We start from the raw sequence: 10,910 nt of genomic DNA, 5'->3' as shown, positions 1-10,910 counted from the left end.
TTGGGCTTCCCGGCCACATGTGGCATTTAGGAAGGGAAATGCGTTGCTCTAACTTTCGGTAAATGAGAGAAGTGGAAGCACATTTCCTCTGTTGTAATAAAGTAAGAGGAAAAAGGAAACTGCTAACCTCCAATTGGTATCAAGGAAGATTAAACCCTGTTTTACTTGGAAGAGTTACAAACTCAGATTGAATACAGAATTCACTGGTATTAATTCAAAGTCGTCCTTTGCATCTTAAAACACCACTGCTATGATGACATACTGAGGTTTTACTTTCTGTCTTTCCCTCATTAAGGTACTGGGAAGACTATCCCATTTGCCCTTTCAGAACTTCTTTCTTTCTTTCCCCACCACTCTGCCCCAGGAGGCTGACTGCTCTGGAGTGCCTTGACAAGTCCTCTTGCCCTCTGAAGTCTGCTGGGGTCAGGGGAACGGGTAACGCTGGAAGAGACAGGAGGAAGAAGAGGAGTCAGGGGACTCATTATCGCATCTGTCTGTGGTGTTGGCTGTTCCGCTCACAGGCTCATCTCCTGTCCAGCAGCTCCTGTACAGACGGAGGCATTGCTGGGCCATGGAAACTTCCCTTGCCTTTTCAGATGACACTTTCCTGCTGGCCAGCCCTTGTTGGTTTCCTTTAAGCCTGCCCCAACTTAGTAAATAATCTCAGCATTACCTTTTCCTCAAATGTCCCATTTGAGTGGCCAGTTTTCTTCCTGGGACTCCAGCTGACATTCTCATCTAAGATCTTTCTGCCTGACAAACACAATTCCAAAACAGCAGGTGTGTGGAGATCGCTTACTACAAGTTCTTCATGTTACAAAGGAAGACACTGAAGATCCCAGAGAAGCACTGGGAACGTCCAGGCCACCATACAGCCACGTGTGGCATAGCCCAGACTAGAACCCACAGGTCTTGCTTCCTCACACCACTGCTCTCACCCTGGTGCCAAGTGGCACAAATTAAACAACCAAGCTTCCTCATTATTAGCAATAACTACCGAGCTATCCTGGTTAGTGCTTACTGATGGCTCCCACATGGCAGGGGCCGTGCATGGCATGTGGGTGCACCATCTTCAGTTCTCTCCCCCTGGGGACATGGTCACTACCCTCAGGCCAATGTCGTAGATGGATTCCTACCTGGGTCTTCTTGACCAGAATCACATGCAGACCGCTCTGTAGTGTGCTTCCAGCCAAGACCCATGATGAGGACTGAATCTGAAACTAAATAATGTCTACACGGGCACAATAAATGTCCAATGATGTTTAAGCCCAGACAGCTGCTGTGAGGACTGCAGGGGGTCACTCAGTCAGTGGGCAGGTGTCAAGTTTGCTCCCACCCTTACCACCTCCAGCAGCTCACCCAAGTAAAAACAGCTGTTACCATGGGACAAATCATGCCAGAAAGCACACCCCACTCAGGCAGGAGAAGAAAACAGAGAAAAAGAGGTACAGCCCCCATTGGGAATCCCTGGGAGGTGCTCAAGAATGGCCTAGGGTCAGGAGCCAACTGTAGACAGTGTCAGAACCAGGAAACTGTCATAATCCTGAGTACCCAGAATTTGGGAAGCCAGGAGCACTCAGACATGATGCCACCAAAAGCCATCTCTCTCACCCAAGGAGGCTTAAAGAATTACACAAAAAGAAGTCCACGGCTATTTTTCACATGACCAAATCAACACTTACTTAATAAAGAAAATCTAGTAGAAACAAGGAAGTAGAGAAAAGAAAAAACTTTTTCCAGCTTGGGAATGTCACCATGTTTGCCACAAGAGTTTGTGGTCTGGGACATCCATGTCCAGCTGGAAGGGGCTACCCTGGATTGGGGCGGGTCTAGCAGAGAAGCCAGCAGGGGTTCACTGCTGCATCCCTCCTGGGCCCTCCACCAAGGCTTGCTGCCTGAGGTCTCTGAGGGCCCCAGAAGTCACAGGGAATGAGGCAGAAGCCCCCTGGCCACACACCGGGAAGACGTGTCGTTTATGAGCTTCCTTTCCTCATCTGTGAGCGGGGTGTGGTTGGCTTTGCCTGAGCAGGTCTAGCCATCTCACCATGCCTAGGAGGAAAGTTCTGTCCTTCCCCACAATGGGGCATGTGCTCATTAGCCTGGGACCTAGCAGGCCCTTTGGAGTTCTCTCCCCAGGGATGATGTGTTTCACCACCTCAAGGCTTAGCAGGGCAGACCTGGCTTGCCTGCACTCTGGTCAGGTGGTCAGACAGCCACCTGGGCACATGATTCATGCTGGGGTTCCAGGGCTTGTCCTGAAGTCCCACAGCTCACCTTGGCATCCCACATAGAGGCACAGGTGGGGAGAGATGTGGACAGCCATGTGGGCGCCCAGCTTGTGCTAGCAAACTCCTCTGAAAAGCAGACTTCTTAGCAATTAGGGTGCTGGTCCAGAAAAACACCAAGGAGCGGAAATGGCAATGCCCTGGCCATGGGATCCTACCACAGATCTAGGAAATGAGCATAATCTAGGGAAGGAGGGAAACCAGCTTGGCTTCCCTCAGTAACGTTGTCAGAGGAGTGAGCCTTGGCTCCCAGACCCCCCAGGGCAGGCCTGGGCACCAGGCTCCCTCTGTCTCCTTTGTCACCATGGGGATCAGACAGGGAGTGGTAAACAGAGCTGTTACCTCCTGAACTGGAGGAGGAGGCCCTGCCTGGCACTGGGGACTGATGGTGGTATTTATCTTTCATTTTCCTCTTCTCTTTCTTGCTTTTGTAATGGATGTAACAACCATGTACCCTTTTATTCTTTCCAGTTCCAAACCAATTGAGAATAAGGGGAGTCAGAATGGTGAGGCTCAATTTACGACGTAGCGTAGCATGCAGGGTGAGCATCCCCCAGTGAAGGGGACTTTCAGCTGTGCACAGCAGCTGCCCACATGGTCTGTGAAGGCACCTAGTTGGAGTTAACTTTGAGGTCAGTGTAAGGAAGATGTTAATAGGTAAGAGGCTTAACTTGTTTTTTATTTTAGACAAGGTCTCACTCTGTTGCCCCGGCCTGATCACAGCTCAGTGCAGCCTCCAACTCCTGAGCTCCAGTGAGCCTCCCAAGCATCCGGCAGCATGCTTGGCTAATTAACAGTTTGGGGTTTTTTTAGGGACCGGGTCTTGCGGTGTTGTCCACGTTGGTCTCAAACTTCTAACCTCAAGTGATCTTCCTACCTTGGCCTCCCAAATGCTGGGATAACAGTTGTAAGCCAGTATGTCTGGTGAGACTAAGCTTTCAAGTTCTCTAATGCTCAAGGAGCTGGTATAATGTGAGGGTGATAAGAGGTATTATGGAAGTAGAGGCAATAGGTTAGGAAGTGGAAAAATAAGCATTGGGGATGAAGAAGTGGTTTCATTTGCCTTACTTGCTGGAGGACAAAGAAGAGGATGCCCAGGAGGTGCAGGCAGCTGGCTGGCTTCTAGAGTGAAGCCTTCCCAAGCACTGTGGCTTCTGAGGCCTGCCCATCACCCTCACCCAGCGCCTTGGCCGTAGCTCCTGCCTGGTCTAAATAGGGCAGATCCATTTGCCTGACAATTTCACGTGGCCTCTTCAATGTTGGCACCATAAAGTCCCTCTCTGCGCATCAGCATGTAGTATCAGACTGTCCCTTCTGTGCTGATTGCACCCACATTTATCCCTATGTAGACTTTCACTTGCGCTTTTGGTCTGAAATTTTAGTGACCTACAAAATCCTTCACTTGTGCATTCTGCAGCTTGATGTGTCCAGCCATGACCCAGCCTAGCTGTGCAGGCAGAGGGGAGGCACAGAGAGCTGTTTCAATGAAGGTTCAATCTCCTTGGTCTGTGGTATACTCATAGGCAAGATGGTGCCTCAATACTACTTGGGTTTGCTGAGAAGACAAACCAAGAATAATCACAAAACAACTCTCCAGAGAGATTAATGCCTGACCCAAGAGGCTGTAATTATTCCATATTCCACATCTCAAAGCCTAAGGCCTCTGCACAACTTTAGATGCAGAAGGTAACACAATTTTAAGTGAGAATAAATTGATTATAAAGTTGTTCCCTTCCCTATGAACATCCATCCACAATAGCCCTTTTCATGATACTCCAACACACCAGGCAAAGCCCTGCCTGGGGCCTTTGCACCTGCTCTGCTCTCTGCCAGTAATACATCTGCCCTTGGTGTGTTTCCTCACTCCCTGCAGGATTTTGCTCAAATGTTACCTCCCTGGGGCCTTTCCTCATCCACCCTATTTGACTCTTCTGTGTTCTTTTCCTGATTATTTTTCTCCTTTGCGCTTACCAGCATCTAAATATCCTCAACACTTTGCTTATTTATCTTGTTTATGGTCTGTCTCCATGGGGCTTCTGGTCTGCGTGGCTACCTGCTGTATGTGACCCAGTCAGAGACCAGAAAAGCAGGCAGCCAGGAGTATCTTTTGAATGAATATGTGAATCCCTTTTTCCCATTTTGGAGGTGGGGGTATCCAAACAAATGGCAGTATGAAATTCACACTACACCTCTGATTTTATTTCCTTTTATTTGTGGCACTGAAAGACAAATAATAGATAGCTGTGATTAAGAGCAATTGGCTGGTAGCTCTGGCCTCACTGAGAGAGGTGAGCAACATTAATCGGAGAGCGGAACAAAGCTTTCTTCCCACCTGCTGCCTGGATCGGAGCCAGTAGTGAACGTTAAGATGATCTTGCCATGTTTGTTTTACACTAAGAGAATTTACTTCATGGACTTCTCTTGATTTCTAGTACTCTCTTTAAGAGTTTTTTTTCAATATAACAAAATGTTCTAGAGATATATAGTACATGAAAAAAATCACTGCTGCATTTAAACTTCATTATAAATGCTGGTGGCTGAGCACCAGGCACTGAGAGAAGATGCTATAAACACCAGGCGGGCCACTGAGTTGTTGGGCAAAAGCTTCCAGTCTAAAAAACCTGTGAAATGCTCAGCACAACTCTGATCTGAGCTGTGTGGCATGGAGTTCCCAGTAGCCCTGCTACTGGGCCTCCGTGGGATCTCAGTGGACTCTAAGGAAAGTGAGCAGGCTCCGCACACAGGCCCCTTGGGGGAGGCCTGCTCCATTTCACAGCCCGCTGGGGAACAGCTGAGTGGGCGCCAACCATCCACTTGGTGTCATTCTGATCTCAGCCACCTGCCACCTTTGGAGGACTCAGAAATCCCTGGTCACACAATCATGAGTGATTGATTTCTAGATGGCCATAGGTGACATTTTAAACTCTTACTTGGTTAGATCACAGTCCATGACTCTCTATAAGGTGTTAGCGCCAAATATGTGGATCATTATGAATGTTTTGAGACACACAAAAATCAAGAAACATAAAAATCCATGCAGATGAAAACAAATGAAGCCCTCCCAGCAACACTGGTGAGCTGAGAAAGTTGAACTTGCACACATGACTCAGAAAGGACGCTGTCAACTGTGTTTTTTAGAGGTGTAATGAGGGACCACAACACAGTCTGTCTCAAAACTTTCGTAGTGACCCATGCATTTTAGGAAGAAGAATAGTAGTTTTATTACCCAACAAAATCACCCTTGAAAAGCCCTATCTCTTTTTATCCTACTACTCAAGCACATAGCATCATATAACATTCAGATTGCTTCCACTGATTTACATATTTTCTCTACTATTCAAAGATCTTAAACCAGCAAATGGTTTAACATCTGTATGTGGAAAAAAAGTCTCAGAGGTCCCAGTCTAAGGCATTTTTCTCTATACACTTTGCCCATAAATATAATTAAGTGCGAGTGCTGGGCTCCAGAATTTATATTCCCATCAACCTGCCAACAAGAATAGTTTATTGGCAACCTAAAATATTCAGAGGCAAAACACATTTCCTTGGCACATGAGCCGTAGTAGAGCAGCATTCTCCCCTCCCTTTGAACCAGTATCCACGAACACACTGAAAATCAACCCCATGCCCTTGGACTGTCCATGAGAAGGCAATGGCAGATGTGATGATGTTCCTGGCCGCGGGAATCCTCCAGTGTGCTTGTCCTGCAGGTGGGTTCTGCAATTCCCTGGCTGCTGCTGACTCATACAAGCAAGGGCACCTGCAGAGGAGAGAGACCCAAAGTCACCCAGCGCCAGTCGATAAGCCCAGGCTGGGATGCCATCCTATTAGCATTCCTGGAACAACTTGGATTTCATACAGAAACCTGTCCCACTTACAGTTCCAAGGATCAACCTTTCCAAAACAGAAACATGACTAAATGCTTTCAGTGACTTGTAACTGCATTCAGAAAAAAAAAAAAGAACAATTGGAGCACCTGTGGATATACTGGCAGGTCCTTGCCATCCTCCAAGAGCCACCCCTCCCTCAGGCCTCCCCAGCTTGCCGTGGTGTCTGACTGGATTGTCTCTCACAGCTGCAGTGAGGCCCTTGAGGCAGGTCCAACAGCGGACTCGCCACCACATCCCCAGTGGTACCTGGAGCTTCCTGGTGCCAGGTATCTGTGGGGTGAATGGACAAGATCGTATCCCACTAGCTGAGAAACCTCAAACCTCTGCTGTGAATTCAGATTGCATTGTCCTATGACTAACATGTAGAATTCAGGAGAAAATATTCCAGTGTCTCCAAAGGCAAAAGTCAAAACCTACTTCCAAGCAAAGGGATTGACATGTGAAACAATGCAAAAAGGAACGTGGGTGTTCCTTGCTGGTGTTTCATTGAGTTCAACACATTCCAAACTGAGCTGGGCCAGTCCCTCCCCTATCTCCAGAGGCTCTCTGGCCTCCAGGACAGAGTGCAACTCCCTGGCACAGTGTGCAGGGCCCTTGCAACCAGGTCCCCACCCTCCTTGAAGTCCCATGTTCACACATTCGCAGTCCTTTGAGGCAAATACCCTAACCCTTCTGTACACAGGGTCTCCCTGGGGAGCTGGAACAGAGAACTGTGCTGAAGTGAGGTGACCTGGCAGTGTTGGTGGGGATGGAGCAGGCCAGAGAGAGGTCTAGAGGCTGCATGCCCACAATGGGCCCTGCACCAGCCCAGCATGTGTTCAACCAGCATGTGGCCTAGGGGAGGGTGGATGGCAATGGCTGTTATTGAGAAATGAAACACAGGTAAGGGGCAGGGCTCAGAGGTGTCGCACGGGATGCCTCTGCTCTGAGGCCCCCCTGTGGATGCTGGCAGGCGCTAAAGACCTGAGTCTGAAGCAGAGTAAGTAGGCAGAGGCAGAGAATCTGGGGCACTGGCACCTGGGTACATAGAGCTAGAGAGGAAGATGGGTCTGCCACAAGAGGAAGCAAATTTGGGAGAGGCGAGGCCAGAGGATTAACTGCAGAGGCCACAGGGAAGGTTTAGGGCAGAGCAGACACGAGCTGGGACCCTTGGGGAGGCAAGGGTGAGAAGGCAGGGGGTGGGTGTCAGCCAGGCTGAGAACTAAAAGTTGGGAAGCAAATGTGTCTTTAAGGAGTAGGTTGGTTACATGTTCAAGTAATAGACTCAATGTGCTTTTCTTCAGACTCTGCACAGCTTCCCAGGCCACATTCCTCTAACTCTGACATAATAGTTTTAATTGTTAATCTGACAAAAAGCACAGAAAAATTCATTGAAAGATGTCTAAAATAGGAAATATCCCACGTTGGTAGGTTGAAGAACACCATGTTGTGCCTCTTCTTTGGAAATGGCAGTCAGCATGCTGGCAAAAGTCACTGGCATTTTCTGCGTCTTGGAAGCTGGCAGAAAGAAGGCCGAGCTCCTGGGCTCAGCACCACTGGCCTGACGAGGGTGTGGGCGGCGGGAGGACAGAGAAGGGGGCAGCACGCCAGCACCGCAGCAGGAGGCAGCTATGTGCAGAACGCACAATTTGGGCAATTGAGGGGGCTGGGTACATGGGAGGATGGAGACCATTTAAAATCTCTGCTGTTACAGTAGAACCTCTGTAAGGTAACAACTCATAGGACTGTGACAAACTGGGCAACATACAGAGGTCGTCAATGTAAGGAACTGTAAGGGTTAACAGAAATATTAAACTACATTGTAAGAGGAAGTGCTAGCCTAATTTAACCCCCACATGAAAAGGCCGGATAAAGAGACCAGTACTGGTAAGAAAACCGGATAGAACTAGCTACATTGTACAAGACTTAAATGGAAACGCAGAGCACAGTGCAGGGCCCCTCCCTTCAGAACAGCATAACCCCTCCGCCCTCCCTAGATTCAGCTTCATGAAGTAACCACCCCCCCTCAACTAACCCTATATAAGATTGTACCGATCCCTAATAAACAGCTTCGGCTCAGCCTTCTCCCTATACTGTTTGAGTGGTTGTGTGATTGTGTCCACCCTTTCCCTCTCCCTCTCATACGCTGATCACGAACTCCCAGACGCTGCCTGCCGGTCGGGCAGTGTCAAGGAACTGAGCCTACTATACTGACATGTACATGTGGTATGTGTCTTGTCTATGAAAATTAGGTCAATTTAAGGAGGTGTTAAATGTAGACAGGTGGAGGTGATCAACTATGGAGGTTCTATGGTTATTTTCAGTGTCACTCACATATTTCAAGTGTAAACTCTGATGTTTTGATATACGTACATACCCATGAAGTCACCATCATCACCACCACATTACTGAACCTCTTATCATTCTAAGAGTTTCCCCATCACCCTTTTTAATCCCACTCTCCTCTTCCAATCCCCAGACAACCACTGATGACCACCTATCACTAGAGATTAGTTTGTCTTTTCTAAAATTTTATAAAAATAGACAATACACTATATATTCTTTGATTGTGGCCTGGCTTCTTTCACTCCACAAAATTATTGTGAAATTCATCCATGCTGTTGGATGTATCAATGTTCTTTTTATTCTATGGAAATACTGCCTTTTGTCTACTTATTATTCTGGTGATGGGCTCACAGCTGTTTTTAATTTGGGGGCAATTACAAATAAAACTCCTGTGAACACTGTATATGAATACGTCTTTGTGTGGACACGTGCTCTCATTTATCTTGGCTAAACACCAAAGACCGGAATGGCTGGATATGGTGGTTGTAGGTTTAACTTTTTAAGACTTTGTCAAAACTGTTTTCCAAATGGTTGCGCCACTCTAATTCCCACAGTTGACGAGAGTTCCAGTTGCTCCATATCCTTGTCGACACTCTGCATTGTCGTTTTTAATGCAAGTTTGGCCGGGTGAGTGGACGTGTAGGGGAGTCTCACTGGGGTCTTGATTTCCTCTCCATAGAGACCAGAGATGTTGAGTATCTTCTCCTGTGCTGGTTTGCATCTGTTTGTCTTCTTAGATGGAGTGTCTATTCGAATCTTTTTGCCTACTGTATTAGGTTAGTTATTTGCTTATTATGGAGTATTGAGTGTTCTTTATGAATTCTGAATGCAAGGTTTTTATCAGATATATGCTTTGCCAATATGTAGTTGTAGTACGTGGCTAGTATTTTTGTCCTCTTAGCAGCATACTCTTTTGAAGGGCAAAAGGTGCTAATTTTAATAAAGTCAAATTTATCAACTTGTATTTTTATGGATTATGCTTTTGGTTTCAAATCTAAGAAACTTTTGGCTGAGCCAAGGTCACAAGAATTTTTTTTTTACAGTTTTACATTTTACATTTAGAGCTATAATTAATTTTGAGTATATGATGTGATGTATGGATCAAAGTTAATTATTATGCATAGATATTCATGGCTGCAGCACCATTTGTTGAAAAAAAAAAAACAAAGAAAACTGATTCTTCTCCACTGAAATGTCTTTGTATCTTTGTTAAAAATCAGTTTCCCATATATGTGGGTCTATTTCAGGACTCCCTAATCTGTTCCACTGATACAGTTATCTAGCATGAGGCCAACAGTACACTGCCTTACTTAGCACAGTGTTATTTATTATGAACATTGAAATCAGGAAGCAGTAGCTCACCAATTTGGTTCTTTTTCAAAGTAGTTTTCACTACACTAAGCCCCTTGCATTTCTACATGAATTTTTAGAAGCTACTTGCTGATTTCTATGAGAAGCCTACTGGAAAAAAAAAAAAAAAAAGCCTACTGGTATATTGATTAGGATTAATCTGAATCGATAGCTCAATTTGTGGAAAATAGACACCTTTTTCAAAACAAAGTATATACGTGTATGTATATAGCGTATATGTCCATTTATTTAGGTCTTTTAAGAAATTATCTCAGCAACGTTTCATGGTCTTACATACTGTTGGTCAAATTCATCCTTAAGTAATTACTATTGGCGATGCTCCTGGTTTTTGTAATTATAATGCTGCTATCTCCTGCAACCTTGCCAATATCTCCTGTTAAATTTGGAATGTTTTATAGATTACAATGGATTTCCCACTCTTAAGGGCTATAAATAGTTTTATTTCTTTTTTCTTTTTTTCCAAATTGAATTCCACCTGCCTTCCTACCTTCCCTTTTATCTGGCTGCAATGGCTGGAATTTCCAGCATGATGTTGAAGAGGAGCAGTGAGAACACATTTCTTACTTTGTCCTTGGCCAGGGGCAGTGCTCACCCTTCCCTCAGTGGCGGCTGCCTCTTGCCACTACTGCTTTTACCAGTTTGCAAATGTTCCTTTCTTTTCCTACTTTATGTAGATGGAGGTTGGATGTTATCAAATGCTTTTAATAGTAAGAGATTACCATATGTTTTCTCTTTTTTAGTTTGTTAATACAAGGCATTAATTGGTTTCAAATGTAACCCAACCTTGCAATGTTGGGATAAACCTCTCTTGGTCTAGATATATTATCCTTTTTTTTCCCCTGTCTTTTGTATTTTGTCTGAATTTCTGGTTGCTTTAGGTGGAATGGTAAATGCAGTCACATGAACTCCATTTTGCCCAAAAGCAGTGGTTCCTGGGGATAGTTCTTAAGCAGGTAAAAATTGAACACATGTTACATGCTTTGTTTTATTCTTTCTTTTCCTTTTGTACTGTCAGCAGCATTGACTGGTCCACGTCCAC

General features: G+C 45.8%; 1 protein-coding gene across 4 annotated transcripts in view; it reads right to left on the bottom strand.

Moving 5' to 3' along the window:
• Window positions 1–4,476: 4,476 nt before the first annotated feature.
• COBL (cordon-bleu WH2 repeat protein) overlaps window positions 4,477–10,910 on the bottom strand; it is a 314,424-nt gene continuing 307,990 nt past the window's right edge. For all 4 annotated transcript variants that reach the window (XM_023517890.1, XM_023517892.1, XM_012810060.2 and 1 more), the window contains one exon: window positions 4,477–6,045. In XM_023517890.1, coding sequence (XP_023373658.1) covers window positions 6,028–6,045 — 18 coding nt within the window. In that variant the 3' untranslated portion in view covers window positions 4,477–6,027. The remainder of the gene's footprint in view (window positions 6,046–10,910) is intronic.

This window comes from Otolemur garnettii, unplaced genomic scaffold (assembly GCF_000181295.1).
Source record: "Otolemur garnettii isolate 467f Iridium unplaced genomic scaffold, OtoGar3 scaffold00123, whole genome shotgun sequence".
In the NCBI taxonomy this organism is placed as follows: Eukaryota; Metazoa; Chordata; class Mammalia; order Primates; family Galagidae; genus Otolemur; species Otolemur garnettii.
This window is presented reverse-complemented; position numbering and strand designations above follow the sequence as displayed.